General features: G+C 57.7%; 1 protein-coding gene across 3 annotated transcripts in view; it reads right to left on the bottom strand.

Moving 5' to 3' along the window:
* CACNA2D2 (calcium voltage-gated channel auxiliary subunit alpha2delta 2) overlaps positions 1 to 19,678 on the bottom strand; it is a 227,823-nt gene that overhangs the window by 37,314 nt on the left and 170,831 nt on the right. For all 3 annotated transcript variants that reach the window (XM_029996133.2, XM_029996134.2, XM_029996135.2), the window contains one exon: positions 7,912 to 7,971. In XM_029996133.2, coding sequence (XP_029851993.1) covers positions 7,912 to 7,971 — 60 coding nt within the window. The remainder of the gene's footprint in view (positions 1 to 7,911; positions 7,972 to 19,678) is intronic.

Genomic DNA, 19,678 nt, shown 5'->3' with positions numbered 1-19,678 from the left:
CCGAGCAACCACCGTGCCTGCACCAAACCTTTGTGGTTCGGTGTCACTGGGCAGCCCCCGGCCAGGGCTTGACCTACGTGGGACCTCCTGGATGGGGCTCCAGGGATGCTGCGTGCCAGAGTCTCCCTGGGGACCCTAGGTCCTGCTTGTCCCCCCCGAGCTCTCCCTAACAGCACCGTGGTCGATTTGTTCGCTGATTTTACACCAAAACACCAAGCAAAAAGCTAATTAATGAAACCAGGCTGTGAGCTTCTGGAGAGCTGCAAGCTGGAGCCTTGCCAGCAGCTCAAGGGAGGACCCTGTTTCGGCACGGGTGCTCCCTGGCCACGCGGCGGTAGACCAGGTTTGAGCCAAAAGGGGGTTTGACGAGGAGGAGCACGGGGGGGGTCTCAGGTGGGCAGTGAGGGGCACTTCTCCCCGCCACCCCCTGCACAGTCTTCTCCAAGAGCACTCAAATAGGTCTTTTTTCGCCTAAAACAATTACAGCTACTAAAAATAACACTAGAAAGGTCAGTGCTCTGCTATCTCGCTGCAGCCTGGAGATGTCAGGACGGATGGGTGGTGGCCCAAACCTCCAAGTCAGCGGTCTAACGAGGTGGCAATCAAACCACATCACGCACGCAGTTGCCGCTGCCCCGAAAAAGCCTTGTAAGGAGCTGCCGGTGGCACATCAGCTCCTTGCTCCAGCGTGTCCAGCTGGAGCATGTAGCCAGCAGGGACACAGCAGAGGGGCCATGGCTTGCTCTGCCCCTATAAGCTTTTCTGTAAGATCACCCGAGCTGGCTAATCCTTCTCCCACAGATTTGTTGTCCTCCGCAGGATCGCTCGCTGTCATCCTGTAAGGGTCACCCTGCTGATCGCATGCCCTGGGGATGCTGCAGCTCCTCAGGGCGATTTTGCAGGTAGCTCCTGCTGCACTGCATTGATTTTGGTCCATCTCAGCCCTCCAGCTGCGGGTTTCATTTCTCCGAGCGACGCAGGTGACCCTCACGGTCAGGAAATCTCTTTCAAGATTTAATTGGCTCTGGAAGAGCCTGCAGTGGTTTGCCTTCCAGGCAGTTAGGAGGAACTCGGAGGGGCGGTGAGGAAGACAAGCTGGATCCCAAGCCGACACCTGCCCGTTTCCCAGCCACTGGATGGGGCCGGTGGCAGAGCCAGCATCCCAGCCCACGGCGTGCTGATGGGGACAAGCCAGCTGACCGGGATCTGTGCCTGCCCAGACCTGTGGGCAATTCAGCGGGTGGGGAGAGCAAGCAGGAGCCAGTGTGCCCACACAGCACCGGCGGCTCTGCTCACAAGTCCATCTGTCCTCTGCCATCAGCACTTAAAATGGGCAGTGAATATTTAGGGAGTTCTTCACGTCCCTGAACCATTAAGCACGCAGAAATAGCAACAGATTTTGCTTATAGCTGCACCTTTTGTATGGGAGATAGTCCGCAGCGTGTCACGCAGGTCCCGCAACTCCCACTGCGCCTGCAGCACCCGCAGCCTCGTGTCTGGATTAGGGCCGGGTGACAGCAGGGGATGAGCAGGGGGACACAGCGCGTTCCCACCGCACCATCACCCCTGCCAAGCCCACCCGTGTCGGGAGGAGCGGGATGGGGCTGGCCGATGGCTGTGCCTGGGGACGGGTCCATGCTGGTCAGTTTGCCCTAGCTGGTGGCTGGGGCTGGAGGTCTCAGCTGGGTCTCCCAGCCCTGGCACAAGCACAGCAGTCTTCTTGTCTGTGTAATAAGGCAAAGAAAGCATTTCTGCAACAGCTGCCACGGGGTGGTGTGAGGGCCACAGACAGGAACAGGCTCCCAAAGGGATCAGATGAATTCCTGGGAGAAATTCCTACCTGCAATCACAGCCACGCCTGGCTCTGGGCATCAGGAAAAACACTGGCAGTGGCTGGTAGGGGCCGAACCTTTTGCTTCCGCTGGGCTAGAGCTATCCTTGTCCATATGCATGATGACGAATCCTTCCCCAGTCCCCGGGAAGAGGAAAATACTCGTGGTTAGCCCCAGCCACCACAGGCTGTCGGAGGGACCCAGGACGGGTCTGGTGGGGACCATGCCTCTCCTGCAGCCCTCGCCGTGCGAGTCCCCTCGCATCCTATCCAGCAGCAGAGACCGTACGCATTACCCAGGACAGGTGGAAACAGTCATCATAATCTGCCTTGGCATCTTTTTTTTTTTAAAAGCAATTTCCTCCCTCTGCCTCTCTGACAGAGCTGGGGAAATATTTAAGTGACCCGTCAACAGTTTTTTCATCTCCCCGAGAAGATGTTTTATCTGATCACGCCTCACCAGCTATTCTTTACACGGCATCTCCTGTCCGCTCCCGCTCCTTTGAGGCTGCCTCAAACAAGACGCGGCTGCCTCTCTCCTCCGCTGCACCCGGGCACCGTGGGGATGCCAGCACCTGTGCAGAGCTGGTGGGTGCCGGGGACCCCCTGCCCTGCCAGTGACGGGATGGGATGGGACGGGACAGCAGCACTGGGAGGAAAGCCGGCAGCCCCCGCGCCGAACCATCGCAGCCATGGGACCGCCATGGGTGGCCCAGCCATGTTGAGGAGCGGGGGGTGAGAAGACCCCCCTTAAGCCCCATCCTTGGCTTTTAAGAGGCAACAGCACCGACACAGGGTTTTTGTGAATGATTTTCTTGTTCTGCTTTTCAGCCAGAACGGCTCTACAGCAAGGTTGGTGCTTTAACACAGTAATTCTCCGAGCGTAATGAAAGCTGACATTATATCAAACACAATAAAGACTCTCAGTTGATGGAGATCATTCCTGAACACACAAACCCATTAAACTGAAAAAAAAAATATCAATTCTACACACTCGCCAGCCAAAAGAAAATGTGATTTGTTATCTAAAAGGGGGTTATAAACACAGCTTCAATGCACTTTCTGTGCTGTAATGAAAACTGGGTTTGAAATGGCAAGACGACTGCAAATTAGAGTATTTGATTTTATTTTCTAACTTTTTAGGTAAACCTTCTACAAGGGCAAGTGCAAGGTTACGGCGACGATCTTTCTGTTCTCGGCCGATAAGTAGGATCTGTAATTAAAGAAGGAGAAAAACGAAACGGGGATAAGGAGCTGACGTTCGCCCTTCTAACACCGCTTTGAACACAAAGCCCTGCCTGCATTGCCGTGGCAAACCCACAGGAACAGCCGCCAGCGCCCACGCGCGGCGTGGCACAGCCGCCGCTCCCACGGCAGACACGTGCCAGATGCACCGCGGTGGTGCCGGATGGAGCAGCCGGTCGGCAGGGCCCCGTGCCCGGAGGGATGCTGCATCCAGGGCTGTACGGCCACGGAGGGGCATCCACCCGCACCGCCACGTTCCCCTGCTTTATCCCTCACCTTTCTTGGGTGGCCGGCAGCACAATCTCTGTTATTCCTCCTGTCCTTCCCCATTTGGCAAACAGTGATCCCGTTTTCCCCGGAGTTTTGTTTCTAATGGAGCTTGAAATTATCTGGGCTTTGTTATTTGCTTGCGTGCTTCCAGACGGGGGTTATGGATGGAGGCAGCGGCGTGGGGCTGCCCGGCGCCCGTTCTCCCTCTGCCACCTCCGCGCACACCGCCGCACCCCAGAACCACCCCTGCTGCGCCCAGCAGTTAAACCCTGTCCCCAGCAGCTCTTACATCTGCAGCTCAATGTATAGCTATTTTTTTTTCCCACGGAGAAAGGGCCTGCTGGGCTCCGACTCTTCAAACGCCCCTTTCCTCTCCTGAAAGGTGGGAGGCAGGGGGGCAGCGGGCGGAGCAAGAGGGGAGCTTCCCAGTGTAGCAATGGAAAATGCAGTGAGGAAGAAGAACTGGGAGAAAAACAACAGTAATAAACATTTTATGAAGCAGAAAATGGCTTATAAAGAAGTCAACTTTTAAAGGCAATTTATATAATCCTGCCAAACACACATAAATGTGGGGATGGCTCTCTGCAGCTTCAGAGTGTCCCTTAAAGGGACAAATAGCTCCGGCAGCCCCAGCAGACTGACACGCAGTGATGACGATGCCCTGGGACGCATTTCACGGCTGGCGGCACAGGCCTGTGCCTTTGACGGCGTCCCCCAGGTCAGCACGGCCTCTGCTCCCGTGTGCCGTGGGGGTGCGGGACACCCGAGCCCCTGCTGATGGTGCTGGGATGGGGCTGAAGGCCTGGAAAAGAACCCAAGGTACTGGAAAACCCTGGAGGAAAGCGGAGCACGTGGGTGGAGAGGAGGTGGGAGAACACAGAGCTGGCTGGGATGCCTGACGGGCAGCACGGCAGCTTGTCAGCAAGGATGGATACAAAGGATGGCAGCAAAAAACTCAACACGACCTTCCAGCATTTTTACAGATACATTTTGCAGGTCCCTCGCCCGAGCAGGGTGGCAAACAGAGGACGGAAACCTGGTAAACGGCATCGCAGTGTGGGCTGCAGCCCTGGCACCTCCATCTGCTGCCGGGGATGGTCTGCACGCGGGGCTCAGCACCCCTGCCACGGCTGGGGGACAGGGCTGGGGACATCCAGAACAGGGGGACAGCCCTGATGTCCCTCAAGGGACAGACCCCTGTGGCTCTGCACAGAGTGGAGCCAGCCTGGCGCGGTGGACCCCTGGCAGAGCCCTGGCTGCAAGCCTGGAGGCCAGAAGCTTCTCACTGGGAAAACTGGGAGCTTTTTTGGGATCTCTTACCATACCAGTGCCAGGCGGTCACAGTGCCCCGTGGTGGGAGCCTGCCCCGTGGCAACCGGACCCAGCGCTCACTTTTCCGGGGCTCCGCCAGCCTTTGCCGGCGGGTGAACGTGCACCCCCGAGAGACCCTCGCTGTGCAGGCGGGGAAGGGCATGGCCTCTTCCCCCTCCGAATCACCGAGGGTGATACAACGGCCCCACACCGCAGCCTGCCCCGCTGTCCCCTTGTCCCTGCCCACCATGCCACCCCGGGCTGCCACCCGGCCCTGAGGTGAAACAAGCTGGAGGGACAACGTGAGGGGTGGCCCGGGTTGCCACTGCATGGGTGACCTTGGGGACAAGACCGATTTTGGCCAAGGAAAGTGCTCCGGTGTCCAGGGGAGCTCTGGGGACATGCAGGGACATGGCCCCGGCTTGGCACGGCCGGGAGACACAGGAGGCCTGAGGGTGGGCGAGGACGAGGAGCAGGGACAGGGCAGGACAGCGTGGGGCAGGGTGTTTTGGGAACAGGGAGATGCTTTGCAAAGCCCCCTGAGGTGGGAAGCTGAACTCAACCCCTTCAGAAAGGCCAGAATGGCCAGCGTATGGCTGGGAACACCAAAAAAAAGCAAGAAAAAAGAAACTTTCCCTGTGGAGATGGGTCGTGAGTGATTGCTGGCAGCAGCATCCCAGCCGCTCGGGCTCCTGCTCCTGTTTCATTTTCCCCCGGACTTCCATAGCAACCCATCTGCAGCGAAGTTTAATGGGGCTGCCATTAGCACTAATGCAGCGCAAACACTCAGCATCTGCCGGCGCGCCTTCAGATGGAAACACAAAAATAACCGCGCTCGCCGCAATCTGTCATCGACTCCGGCGCAAGGTTAGGACGCGACACGCTGGGAGAGGAGGGGATTGCTGCGGCCAGAAGGAACAAGCTGCTCAGTGGGAAGGAAGGAGAGGAGGAGCTGAGGATGCTGTGCTGCCGCCTTCCCTGCCCGCTGCCCGTGCCAGCACCAGCGACAAACCGGGGGCAGCGGCAGAGCCGGTGCTGCACGCAGGTCTGACAGTGCCCTGCCATTTTATGGGTGAAGGATGGCAAAAGGAGGTTCAACCCCAGCAGTGAGGGCCATTTATGTGGCCCCTCCGTCCCTCTGCTCTGCCCGGGAACCAGGGCCGATGCAGGCAGGGCTGCCTGCTCGGGGGGAACAAACGCCCAGCGCCCTGGGTGCTGTGCGCAGAGCTGGGCCAGTCCATCAAGTGTCCCAGCTGGGTCTGGGCTGTCCTGATAAAGCTGTGGCGAGCTCTGCGGTGACGCATCGCTGCACATTGTTTCTGGGTGACTCGCTCCTAATTACCTTGATTAAGTGGTTGCAAACAGTGCTATTAAAAATATTTTTTCTACGAAAGTGGATTTCTGGAAGGTTTGTGCCATGAATGGCAAAACGAGCCAAGAGCTCCCCAGCGCTACAGCCTTTCCCGGCATGTTTTGTATCCCGGCTGTTATCTCCCTCGCCACGGAAGGCAGCCGGGTCTGGATGGAGAGGGAGCTCTTTGGGGCTGCAGAGGGGTCCTCAGCAGGAGCCCCCGCAGCGCGGCAGCTGCCCGTGTCTGTGGCCCCGGGGATGAGCAGAAGCACTGAGGACTGCTGCGAAACGCAGGGATCTTGCTCCAGCTCTGCCCGTGCGCCGGCCACAGGGCATCCGCTCCTGGGTGCCAGCCCAGCGTGGGGTGCGTGGGGCCACCACGATGCCCCTGGGGTACCCAAGGCCAAGCTTTGGGTGCTGCTCGGGGATGAGATGCTCTGGGGCTCCTGACCCCGGAGGACACACAAGATCAGGCCAGCACTAGGGATGGAGATGAGAGCCTGTAGGAGATGCCTGCGGCTTCCCTGGTGCTACTCCCAGCCTCCCCTGGGAGCCCTGAGCCCGCAGCCAAGGTGCTGGCGAGGCACCGGTGTTGGCATCAGACAGTGCCCACACCAGACCTTGTTATCCTCTTAACCTCCCCGCCACCGGCCTTCCGGAAAGGTGACAGTAATTCAGCAGCGCTCTCATGCAGAAAGGTCTCGGTGACTGCCGGTGCCAATGACAACTGTCCGCTGGATGGGAGGGCCAGCGGGGACACCTCACCTCTCCTTAGCGAGGCTGCTTCTGCTAATGATGGGAAGACCCCTGCGAGCTCAGCCTCGCCGGGTGCCTACGGGACACAGCTCCTGGGGGGACAAGAACCAGCCGCGAGGGTCCACCTCACGCCGGCCACGTGGCAAATGAAAGCCGAGCCAAGCAGGTCGACACCGTGCCTTCTCTTCTGCTCCTCCCGCCTCTTCCTCTCCACATCAAACCCTGGTGACCATCGCCAACGGCAGGGGGGTCTGCATGAGCAGGATGTGGCTCCAGGTCCTCATCTCCTCTCCTCCCTGAGCAGATCACGGTTGCAGACAGAGAAATACCCCCCAAAACACACCAGCAAGGCCTGGCAGCGGGGCTGTCCCCAGGCTGTCCCCTTGGCGACTACATGGGGTTCCCCAGGGCCGGGCAGGATCCGGCCCAACCCGGAGGAAGGGGCTGGGAGGCTCGGGAGTATTTTTTATTGTAGACTCCGTTTGCACTGGAAGGAAAACAATCTTTCCTTCCTTTTATATTATTGTTATAATTTGAGAGCATTTCCAGACAGAATCCTTCAGGTTCCCGCTGAGCGCTATCACTGCCAGAATTACAAAGTCAAATGCAATCATTAAACCCACATCTTCCCTCTCCCAACCCAGACTGCTCCCTCCCCCAGAAACAGCCCCCACCGCAACCGCTGGCAGGTGCCACGGACGAGCCACCGCTGCCGTCGCCCCACGCGAGACCCCGCTCGGCACCAAACCCGCCAGCTGCCAGAGATGGCGGGGGGGTAAGAGTCCCCCTGGCCCCCAAACCCTCAGCGCTGAGCCACCAGCTCAATCTTCACCTCCTGCCTTCTCGCTACGCGTGTGCAGGCCGAGGCAAGGCTGGAAACGAGCTCAAAATCGCTTCATTTGCTCTCGTTAGTGCTGGCAGGTGGCGGTGCCGGGGCCGCCCGCGTGCCGAGCAGCGCCGCACGGCCAGCGGTAACTCGCAAGGGAGGGAGGGCAAGGAGGGGAGGAAGAGCTGAGGGATGGGAGCAGGGATGGGACAAGGAGCCGATTCCTGTGCCAGGAGTCCTCCCTGAGGCCGGTGCCTCCGCGGAGCTCGGCGTCCGGGAGGGAAGGAGGCGAGAGCGGCTGGACCGCGCGCAGAGCCTTACCCGGATGTTGTCCTGCCAGTGGTGAGCCTTCTGGAACTTCTCCGCTGCATTGGCAAGTCTCTGCAAAACAAGCAGGAGAGGAGAAGTGAGAAAAAAACTGGGGAAAGCAAGAGGAGCCGGGCATTGCCGACGTCAGCCCGGGAGCGTGGCAGCACCTGCCCTCCCTCTGTTCGGGGGATCCCCCGGGACCCTGCCGCCCCTCCGCCACGCAGGCAGGGGGGCAGGAGGAGGGGTCGCAGGCAGCAATGCCTGGAGAAGGACATCCCAGGCACGAGAAGCCGGTGTTTCTGTTTGCTCCCGCCTTTCCCAGAGCAAGCCGGTGCCTCCAGAGGAATTCCTGCCACTCGAACGCAACCAGGTCTGAGCCATCGCAGTTTGGCGGTTGTTGGTGTTACCGCTGGAGCCGGGCAGGCCCTCGTTTGCAGTGCGGGGCAAGGGCTGAACACGGGTCCCTGCACTGATTGCCCCCCAGCTCTCTGCAGGGCAGGGCAGACCCTTCAAAAATGCTTCGAAAACCCCCTTGAAATGCCCCCTTGAGATGCGCAGCTCTGCCCACCCAGATTAACCCCTTCACATGCCCGTACTCTCCTTCACCCCATCGCACGCCCAGGGCCATCGGCTCGGCGGCACTGAGCCCGTCTGCAACACACCAGTGCTCCCAGGAGAGGAACGAGCTGTGAGACGCGGCAGCTCTGCCTGCGATCGCTGCCTGCAGCGGGAGGCTCCGGGGCTGAGCTCCTGGCCAGGTCTCACCCAAAGCCAGGGCAAGCACAACCTTCTCCCACTAAAGCGCGTGAGGCTTCCAAGGAGACGAAAGCATCTCCATCCTGATGGCTCCAGAGGCAGCAGGCAGTACGGGCAGGCTGCTGCCCGCGCTGGGGTAGCCAGAGGAACCGGGGCTCGCCAGGAGCGGGACGGGGCGATGCTCAGCACCGGGGCAGCCTCGCGGGGCTCGGGCTCCGCCGTGAGAGGCCTCACCAGCACGGAGGGTACAGCAGGGCAGGGCTGGAGACCAGGCAGCCCCTGGGGTACTGGCAGTGCTGGGAAAAAGCTGCAATCTGGCCTTTAATGGAGCCAAAGGGGACAGACAGGGCAAGAGCTCCAGGCTTTCCAACAAGATCCACTCTGCATCGCTAACCAAATAAAACCAAGAGCAAAACAAGCGACACAGACCTTTCCCTCCATCCCTCGACCAGCCCCAGGCCCCCAGGGGTGCAGGCAGCTGCTTGGGGAGCTGCCTGCCAGGCTTGTACGACCCCATTAGCACCAAAGCCCAGCTGGAGGTAGCACAGTGTCCTGAGCCAGCCCGCAGAGCCGAGGGCCACCCGCACCCCCGGGTGCCGGGCACCCTCACTGCTCGCAGGGGTGCAGGGTTTATCCCCGCAGCTTCGCAGCACCCGGCACAGCCCGCTCCCCACCGGCCGTCAGCTTTACAAGGCTCCCGGGAAATACACGCCGCGGAGGTCTCAGCTCCTGGGGCTGGGTGGCGAATCTGTATGGGATTAATTGGCCACGAGGCTTGTGAGGCTGTTGCAGCCCAGGAAGGCTCCCTAGTGAGTTAGTGGGAGACGCATCAAGCAAAGATGTGCCTTACGGCGGGTGCTGCTGCATCGCCTGCTCCACGTTTCCCTGCACCTCTCAGCAGAACGGGACATGCTCTGCTCCGCGCAAGTGATGCCGGCAGGCAGAGCACGGGGAGGGAGGGGAGCCCCGGCTGCCTCCAGCCCCCCGAATCGGCTGGGAGGAGGAGGAAGGAGCACTGACAGTGGGGTGACACCCTGCGCCAAACCACCACCCCAAATCACTGCCTGGGCAGCACTGCAGAGATGCACATAAGATTCCCAGCACTACTGCATACCTGACTTTCACATTGTGAACCACAAATCCCAGAAAGAAACAGCACTCCTTTGCTCCGTGGGGGTCTGGCATGCCGGCCGGAGCCCATTGGGGTGGCTGTGAAGTCCAGCTACGCTCCTGGGAATTTATTTCCCCAGGGCCTAGAGAATGCCTGGCTAGGAGAGCACGCACACACGAGACCACGATCTCCAGAGAGGCGGACAGGAGTCCTGGGCACAGCCACACGCGCCGCAGCCGCCGTCCCTGCTGTCACCAGTTCCTCCAGTGCTCCCGTCAGCACACAGGGATGCAAAATGCCTCAGTCCTTCTAAGCGGATGCTCAGGGGAAAGAAAGTCCCGAGGCTTCGTGGTGTCTCCTTCACGTGCCTCCGCTGCCTGCAGGAGAGCAGCAGCACCCAGCCCCGGCAGCACCCACCCCGGCAGCGCCGCGGGAGCAGGGCCACCATGGCAGGTGCTGTATTACTGGGAGCGTGGCAAAGCACAGGTACTCTAAAGTAAGGTGATGAGCAGTGAAGGACATCACAGATCTGGCCCTGCCCAGCCAGAGAACATCGCTTGTTCTTATCAGATGCGGGAAAATACGTATCCATCACTGCATAATCTCGGCATGCACTGGTGGAAACTTTCCTGTTTAATCTTTTTTCTTTTTTTAATCTTGATTTCCAAATCAAAGTGCTTGCTTTCAATGGCCAGCATCCGAGGGGGAAGATCAGCTACCAGCTGAGCATTGAAGCAAAATACCTCTGGATCTGGTGGTGGAGAGAAGAGAATGGGAGACAAGGCATAGCTGCACAGAAAAGCCAAGTAATGTTAATTTTCAGGGCGGTTTTGCAGGGGCTCACCTGCCCAGCCACAGCCCTGCTTCCCCAGAGCCACCTAGAAAAGCTGTGGCCCAATTCTGCACCTCATCTCTCAAAGCTTTTGTGCTCTGGTTATATATCGAGATGGCTGATTAAAGGCGAGCATTTATTCCAAGTTGCGTTTAAGGCAGCGGTGATGAAATATGCATTTTTCTATACTTGATAAGAGCGTGTTTGTTTATTATGGGCCAGGGTGAGATTTATGGACATCTTTAACTATTCATCGCCTTGTGCAAAGTGCCTGGAGGGTTGCAAATGGTGCAGTAAGGGACGGCTACACCCAGGAACGACACTTCGACAGAAGATATTTTTCCTCTGGAAAATGTCAATTCGTCAAAGTCGATCCGGACACAACTTTGTTTTTTAAAAAAAATAAATCCAGATGTTCTTGTTTGATAAATAGCACGTTGCAGGGATGGGGGAGCCCGCGGCAGGATGGCACAGCCACAGCAGGGTGCCGTGCCAGCTCCCGGCCGCTGTCAGACACCCACCCCTGGAGAAGTGCCCCCAGAGCCTCCCAGCTGTTGCTTCTGCAGTGTTTTCCTCGCTAAAGACATTTCAGTCCCGTGACCAAGATGGGAACTGGGAGGAGAGAGGGACCAAGCAGGCAGCCAGCCATCCCTCCCTCCTCTGCAACAGGGGATCCTCTGCCCGCCTCCATCCCTGTGGGGGGACATGGCTGGAGCGATGCCATGGTGGGGGGCTCCCATGGGAGCATCCCGTCCTGTCCCATCCCTGGCTGGTGCTAGAGGGGAGCCCCAGCCAGCCCCTGCCCAGAGATGGGCTGCTGGCATGAAAGCGATGGGTGATCGCTGGCTTTGGGACCCTCCAAAACCGTGGCAACAAGGACAGAGTCCCCGAGGGGACTATCTGGGACAGCTTTGCTCACAAGCAGGACTTGGAGTTGTGTGTTAGGGCCGGGAAGGTGCTGCTGCTCCAACAACCCCCCTGGCCATGTCTCCATGGGAAAGGTGATGGGTCTGCCTGGAGCCACACACTGCTGCAGGATGTCCCCATTAATGCCAAATGAGTTCATCATGAATAATGTTACCGTGATCAATACGGCTCAAGGATTATTTCTAATCCTTAATAATGATTAAACCATTATTTTTCAAGTGTTACAGATCAATCAGTCCATCTCAAGGTGCGCTGCGTGCGGGGACTGCGAGATGCCCAGGATGCAGGCAGCGCAACGGGGAGCCGGGCAGGGGTCCCGTGCGCGTACACAGCAGCCACCAAAACCTCCTGGGGGCTTCAGACCTCAGGCTGTCAATTGTGTGGTTCCTACAGCAAAAAAAATTAGAGGAATTACCAAAAATAAAGCACGGGTGTGAAATGCCTGCAAATTTCCAGCAGGCTGTGGTGCAGGGACTGTCCTGGCCGTGGCAATTTAAGGAGGGCACTTTTTTCCCCAGAAGTCACTGAGGGCTAAGGACAGGAGATTTAGAGGTTGAAAACACTGAATTGAAATGACTCTGCAGGTCATAAAAGGCCAGCAGGAGATTTACAAGGGATTGGTGTCTGGAAATCCCGATGGCGGGGTCTGCGAGGGGGAAGGTGCTGCGCGGGCTTTATCACGCCTCGGCGCAAGGGAATCTTTCGTATTCCGCACGGCGCTCCTCTCCGCCTCGCTGCTCACCCGGGCAGATCCATCACGAGCTCCCTGCTCAGCCCACTGGCTCACCGGGGATTAAGGAGCCTTGGGGACGGCATGGACTCGGGATGGGCAGGCGGCGGTGAAGGTGGCACGGCCGGGTGCACGCCCTCCCTCCTGAAAGCCACGCGGGAAAGGAGAGGGGGGACGAGGTGGGTGACCTTCTGTCTGCCTAGAGGATGGCACCTCCAAAGACACAGCTGCTGTTTTTCCCCCACTTTGCTCCAGGACCTCGCTTCTCAGCCTCATTCACCCACAAAAGCTCACCCACCCCACCTGGAACATGGCTCACCCACACGTGCTTGTCCACGGTGGCACATTTTGGGGGGCAGCTCGTCTGATGCCCAGAAGCTGCTGGGAGCGAGGTGGTGGGAAACGCGCTGAGCATCGGAGCTGGCGCAGGCAGGGACCGCAACCTCCCCTCTCGGCGGAGGGGACCGTCCCTGCTATCAGCATCCCCACTGCTTGAGGGGCCAGCGCGCTGGGGGACTGTCCCCGATGTAGCAAGCACCCAAGGGTGCTGCCCACCTCCTCCTCCTCACCCCTTCTCCCCCATCGCACCCGGAGCTCTCCTGCATTGCTCCAATACTTTCGCACAGCGATTTTCCAAGGGAAACTGGTCCAATGCTTTGCTAAATCTCTCTTCCCAGCCCCCACGTGGCAATAAGTATGCCCTGGCTGTTCCCGCCTCAGTCAGATCAGTGGGTTTAACTTGGGAGGCAGCGGAGCAGAGACCAGAGCGGCACAGGGAGGCCAAAGGCCAAGGTTGGATTTATAAAACAGGATTACAGCAAAAACCCTGCAAAAGGAGACCGAGCAGCCCTGCGTAACGGCAGCAACACCACCCCTGCGTCCCAAGCCTCCCCACAGAAATAAAGCACCCCACGTCTGTGCCAATGCTGGGGGATGCTCCTTAGGGAGCCTGGGATAGTGACCCCGGCTTCTCCCCGCAGCGGGTAAGGAAGGGCCCAGCTACAGCCCAGCACGCAGCGGCTGCGTGCGCCCAGGGATATTTGCTCCGAGGCAGAGCGGCTCCTGCTAAGCCTTCATTTAACTTCCTCCGCAGGGCTGTTATCACCCTCATCTCAGCGCCTTCCCCAACGGCGTGAAGTGTATTAACCTCCCGCACCTGAGCACACAGCTGGAAGGAGAGATCTTTGCTGGAGATTAAAACAGCCCCGCGCTGCTGGGCCAGAGAGCTCCACGCGGCATCTTATCATTCCAGCTCTCCTCCCAGAGCAAGAAAACGCAGGTGAAAGGTTAAGACGAGAAGGTGAAAAACAAACACACATGACAAAGTCAAGCCACCCGAGCCCCAGGTGGGAACACCCCCTGGGAGCTGGTTTTGCAGCTCTTCCTCCTCCACCATGAAGGAACGAGGATGGCACCAGCCCCCCCTCCCCGGACAGGGCACCCTGAAACTGCATCTGTCACTGCAGAGCATCTGGAAAGGCGAAAGCCCGCTCCACGTCCTTCACGCACCTCCGTCCCGGTCTGCCTGGGTGCATCAGAGCAGAGGGCACCTTCTCACAGTCCCACCTCCTGCCACCAGCTCCGGGGTGCCCCCACCCTGGCTCTCCCTCTCGTCCCCAGCCCGTCTTCTCCCCATTCACTGAACTTGCTGCACGCACCCCCCTAAGCAAACCCTAACGGCACAGCGCGCACACCGCCATCAAAAAATGATCAACCGGCGACAAAAGATGACAACCCCCTTATATACACATAAGGAATATAAATCTTGAGTAAACACTGTAAAGCAGCGAAGCATCTCATCCTGTAATAATCTCCGAGACAGTTGATCCCAGGGCTCTTATTACCCCCGCAGCCGTCATCTGAAATCCAGTCGGCAGCAGGCTCAGCCACGGCTGAGTATTGATCAAGGAGGCAGCTTCAAACATGCTGCAGCATTTTTCTTTCGGAGCACTAACTTGTTTGTCAATAACATGTTTGTCAATAACTCCCTTGGCCACGCGGAGGGAAAGGGATGGCTGGAGCCCGTCTCTCCTCCTCTCATGCCCGGCTCCAGCCCGTGCCCGAGGGAGGATGGAGCTGGAGTCGGCACCGGCTGCTAACGCTGTCCTGCCTGTGGGAGGGCAAATAAAGCCCCAGTGAATAGTAAAGAGGGGGTGGTAAATCCTCCAAGGGCTTCCAGACCCTGGTGTGGTACCAGCCGGTGCTTGCTGCTGAGGACTGGCAGGGCGGTGAGCGGGGTGACCCCTCTGCAGAGCCAGCCCCGCCAGCAGCGAGGGTTACAACCACAAACCTGGAGCAAACCCAGAGCCAGAGCCACTGCAGAACCCGTGCGCGGCAGTGGCACCGCCAGCACCTGGCCCTGGGAGCCTGGGACAAGCCTCAGAGCCACAACTTTCATCATTTTACTGACCATTTCAGTAACTCATAGCTCTGCAGGCCAGCAGTGCGTGGCTCTTGTTCCCCCGCCAGCATCTGTCCCTGCTCCTTCTCCTCCAGAGCCACAATTTTTACCGGTAAGAAACACCATCACCAGTCCTAACAAGCACAGGGAGGGGAGGAGTGAAACATCCCAAGCAGAGAGGTACCCATGTGTTTGCAGGGGCAGGGTGGGGAGGAAAGGGAGACTCGCTGTCTGGGGCATTTCTCCTACCCCAAAATATCGCTCAGGCCTCCAGAAGAGCTTAACGTCTTGCAAACGGAAAAGCACCAAGGGCAAAAGGACAATGCAGCTAACCAGGCATCCTATGGCACGAGCCTTGCCTGACGTTCTCTTCAGTTCTCCTCCCCTTGGAGAAAAGCCCCTCTCTGTTACCCCTCTCCTGGTGTTTCTGCCCTCCACGAGGGCTGACATTTGCTTTCCAAAATCACAAGTAGAGAGCAGCTCTGTCGCTGCTCCCCGTCGCCCTGACTGCTCCCCAGGAGGGGAGGAGGAGGGTGGGGGGGCTGTGCCCTGTGCCCCCACGGGGACACCTGCCCCTGGGGACCAGCAATAGCAAAACCTCAGCTGAGCTGCTCGGACCCTCCTCGGCTCCTGTTTTCACCGATCCAATGCCAAACAACCACTGCCTCATCCCTCCTGGGGGAGGAAGGGCAAACACCAGGGTGCAGGATCTGTCCCCACCTCCACCAGCAGTGAGACAGAGACATGGGATGCAGGATGGACAAATGGGACCAGGTATAGGCAGGCGCAGGCAGGCTTGGCCTCTCTCACTCTCCCCTTCCCCTGCGCAGAGCCAGCAGGACCGTTCGGCCACACCGGCATCGCTGCTTCCCGCATCCTCCTGCCTTTCACCCTGGACGTACGGCAACAAACCCTGCTCCTGCGCTAGATATGCCTTTGAACTGTACTGCTAAATGCCATCATGCTTAAAGCCCTGCTGGAAGGTGCTTTTTGCCCAGCTTCGGGATGCAGGTGGTCCCTTGGGAAGCCAAACCAGCCGCACTTGCCTCCTCTGTTTAGGACCTGAGAAAAACCACTTTCCTCTGTCCCCTTTGCCACGCTACTTGCAGTCACAGTACCCTTCTGCATCTTCTACGCTCGATGGAGAAGAAAGCAGGGACCTCTGCTTCGAGATCCCAACAGTCAGCCAGCAGAAGAGCCGAGCAGGAGGCTTCAGCTGCTCTCCATGCTGCCCTGGTCTGCCCCTGGCCAGCAGCGTGGGGTGGGAACGGTGCTCCAAACAGCTACATTCTGCCATGCAGCTTGAAAAAGGCAGAGGTGAGAAACTAGAGGACATTCCCCAGCAAGTCCAAACTAGGGCAAACACTGCAAGCCTCTGAGATATGAGAGGTGATAACGGAGGATGTGCTCAGCCGGGCCAGCGCTCTGACAGCCGGCACTTGCTGTCCCTCAGCCACAGGAGCAACCTCCTCCATCTCAGCCTGATCCAAACTCACCCCTGGGGCTAGCAGGCAATAGAGTTGCTGCAGCAAGCTGGCATCGGGACCCTTACTTTGATTTCATTAGCGTCGTCAAAAGGAAAAGGACTCAGGACTGCACATCAGCCATCCCTTTCGCCTTTTAGGCAGTATTTGATGGTGAGAAGAAAACTAAGGATGTAAACAGCTTTTCAAAGGCTGTCCCAGGTGATAAATCCAAGCCTAGCAGCTTTAAATCGTGCTCATTTCACACCTCTCGCTCTCTTCTGGAGCATCAGCTCACGAGATGAGCCCGGCAGAGAAAGCCCAGTCTGTTCCTGATGGAAGTGCCTCCCACTTCCATAGTAGTGAGACCAGTTACGGCTTAACTGGACTTAAATCACCTAAACAAAACCCTGGCTGGCAAGGAAGAAAGTCTCTTTTGGGATGAAGCTGGAATATTGATAGCTGGCTCCCAGGAGGTGCTGAAGCGCTGGGGCATGTCAGCAGCATCCCAGAGGGGTGATGGATACAAACCACCCGACAAACATGGCTCCGGTACTGTCCGTCGGCTGCAGGTGGGACCGACGTGTCCCAGCAGTGTTAGGGCTGCCCAACTTCAAGGCTGCCCATCCCAGTCTGAGCGCCCCAGTACTTGCAGCGCCGCTGCTACCGGGAGGGCTGCCAGCTGCCCTCACCAAAGCTAAAAGCCTGGCAAGCGCCGCTACCCACGGCTCTCGTCATCGGCTGCTTTGGGGACAGCTAATGCCAGGGACCTGCTGTGTGCTCCGTGGCACCGGCATGGTGGGGATGGGGCAGGAGAGCTACTGGGCACAAACACGGCATCCCGGCACAGCGCCGTGGGTCTGTCAGAGCTCTGCCACAACTGGAAGGGCTTGGGGACTCTCTCCTGTGGTTCTCATCTGCTGGGTGACGAGCTCGCTTGCTGCACAATGAGGTTTCAGATGACCAGAAATAATTCAGGTCAAGATGCGTTTGCTAGAAGGTCAGGGCTGGGGAAATGTGACAGCGGGAGATTCACCAAGCTGTGGAGGAGGAGATGGTGCTGCCCCGGGGCTTCTTCTCTCTCCTTTTCCCCCTGTACCAGCAGCGCACCGTGGCTCCCACGATGGGCGAGCGGTGGGGTTGGCAGACTGGAGGGACAAGGCTCCCACAAAGGCTTTCGGGAGACGGCGCCTTAAGGCACGAGGTCCCAGGGCAGCTTCAGCTTCTGTGGTGTCAGGAGGGTCAGCAAACATGTTAGTTGGCATCTCAGCCCACTGCTCCAGCCCCACCTCCTCCTCATATAAACTCCAATCGTTCAATCCAATGGCGCTCCCTAACCACACTCAAATAATCTGCAGAGCTCCAGTTACGATCATGAAGCAGGACCTGTCACAGTTCAAAATCCATTACAATAACCAAAAGGCATTTCGGCGGCAATTATAAGAGATAGTTTCACTTAAAAATCAATTTTACTTAGAGCTTGGGGGAACGTTTTTTTTAAAAATAATGAAAAAAAAAGAGGAAGTGATACAGCTTGCCACTTGGGCAGGAGAAGGAGGAATTTGCCCAGCCAGGGCTTAGCAGCCAGAGACTCCAAAGAAAAAAGATAGACTCCTTCCTTATCCTTATTACTCCTTATTTTGGAGAAAGAAGTCCCACGTTAAGATGACAAGAAGTTCAGGGAGTGGCTCTCCCTCCCCTGCCAGCGCTCCACTTGGTACCAAAAACAGTGAATGAAGCTCCCGTGAGAAGCAGAAGGGCATCCCTGGGAACCCAAAGTGCAGCCGGCCATCATGCCTGCATCCCAGCGGTCCCCTGGCTCCCCGCTCCACGGGGATGAGGCCTTTTGTGCCTTTGAAATCCTCCCCTTTAGCTCTCTGCCTTTCATTCAAGCGGAAGCTATTACAAAGTTTGCACTGGAAACCACTTACAATCGATTTATTTTAAGGCATCACCTCTTGCTGCGCTGTGATGTGCGAGCTTTAAAAAGCACCTCGTTTATTATCTGCTGCCGCGTGGGGATTTCCATATGGCACATCACGGCGCAGTGAGAGCTCCTCTGTTATTAAGTTTTTATGGTGAGGCAGATTTTCAGCACACAGAAATCCCCCCCGAATGCACCAAAATGTCACCACCCCATGCCCCCAGCCAGCCCCAAGAGGAGCCCCCAAAACTTCCCGGCTTGAAACCCTTCAGAGACATGCGTGGCATCTTCCTCGAGTCCCCCAGTGCCACCAGCAAACGCTCCCACAGCCTGAAAGGGGTCGGGCATGCTGATCGGTAACTCGGGCCCCCACTGCCACCGCAATATAAATGTGACCAGAGCAGTTTAAATTGCCAGTTTAATACACCAAAGAAAAGCAACTGCAATGCAAAAAATCCTGTTAAAGACTTTTTAGTGGTGTTTTGCTCTAAGAAAAAGCACCATAGTTGGAACCACCTTTGCTCAAACTTTCAGAAAAATGGCAGTCAAGCCCCAGCAGCTCCAGGCACCGGGGGGAAGTTTCGGGGAGGTGGAAGCGAGCAAGCTCAGCAGATCACCAAATAGTTCTTCCCAATGCGTCAGCTCACAGTGACCCCAACGCTCATCCATCTACCGCCGGCATTTCCACGGGGCAAGGAGTAGCCTCCCAGCTGCCAGGACCCATTTCCATCCCTTTGGGACATCCACCTCCACCCTTTCTGCCATGGGGACGACACTGACAGCACCCGGGTGGAGCACTCAGCAGGGTCCAGGGCTTTCCCAGCACCCGTGGCCAGCACCGTGCGCAGCCCTGCCCTGGGAGCAGGAGGGGTTGTGCCACAGCAGACGGGGAATGGCAAACAAGAAGGAGGAGATGAGATTGAGCACAGAAAACGCACTATCAGAGGGGTGAATGGTGCCCTTGAAGACCTGAGAGGAAACTACCGTGAGCAAAGCCTCCCAAGGAGGACGCGTGGTTTTGGATGCTGCGAACAGGAGTGGCTGGAGCAGCAGGATGCAAGGCAGAGCCTCGGAAGGGGCTGGGCAGCCTTTCGGCACTTACCCATCACTGCGGTTTCACAACAGCTAGATGTAAAGATGGCCTGATAATCTATCAAGCACATTATATGCTTCAGTTTGAAAATCCGTTATTATGAATTTACATGATAGAAATGTAAGAAAAGGCTTCTGGAGTTTGACTTAGCCCCCAAACAGTGGTGATGCTGGCATTGCCACCGCACCAGGAACACTCACACCCAGCAAATGGGGAAAACCAATAAACTGCCCAGGGACGTAACACACAAATCTCAGGCCATTTCCCCATCCTGGCCTTGTTTTGCCAGGGCAGTTATTCCCCTCTCCCAAGTGACGCAGGAGGATCAGCTGAGCGGCCCTTTGGGCCGATGGGATCATTCAGACTTTTCAGCCCAGTGTCCAGGTTTGCAAAAGGATCATGCACCCCTTTTTGAGATCAAGATGCTCGCTCACCCTCTCTTGGCCCTTCAGCCTCTTGCTCTTCAGTAAAGCTCAAAGCTCAAGCTCTTCAGGCTTCGTTGCTCTTTGGCAAGATGTCCCAACGTGCTTTCCCTCTCCTTT

Source organism: Aquila chrysaetos, chromosome 20 (assembly GCF_900496995.4).
Source record: "Aquila chrysaetos chrysaetos chromosome 20, bAquChr1.4, whole genome shotgun sequence".
In the NCBI taxonomy this organism is placed as follows: domain Eukaryota; kingdom Metazoa; phylum Chordata; class Aves; order Accipitriformes; family Accipitridae; genus Aquila; species Aquila chrysaetos.
The sequence above is the reverse complement of the archived record's forward strand: the minus strand, read 5'-3'. Positions and strand labels throughout refer to the sequence as shown.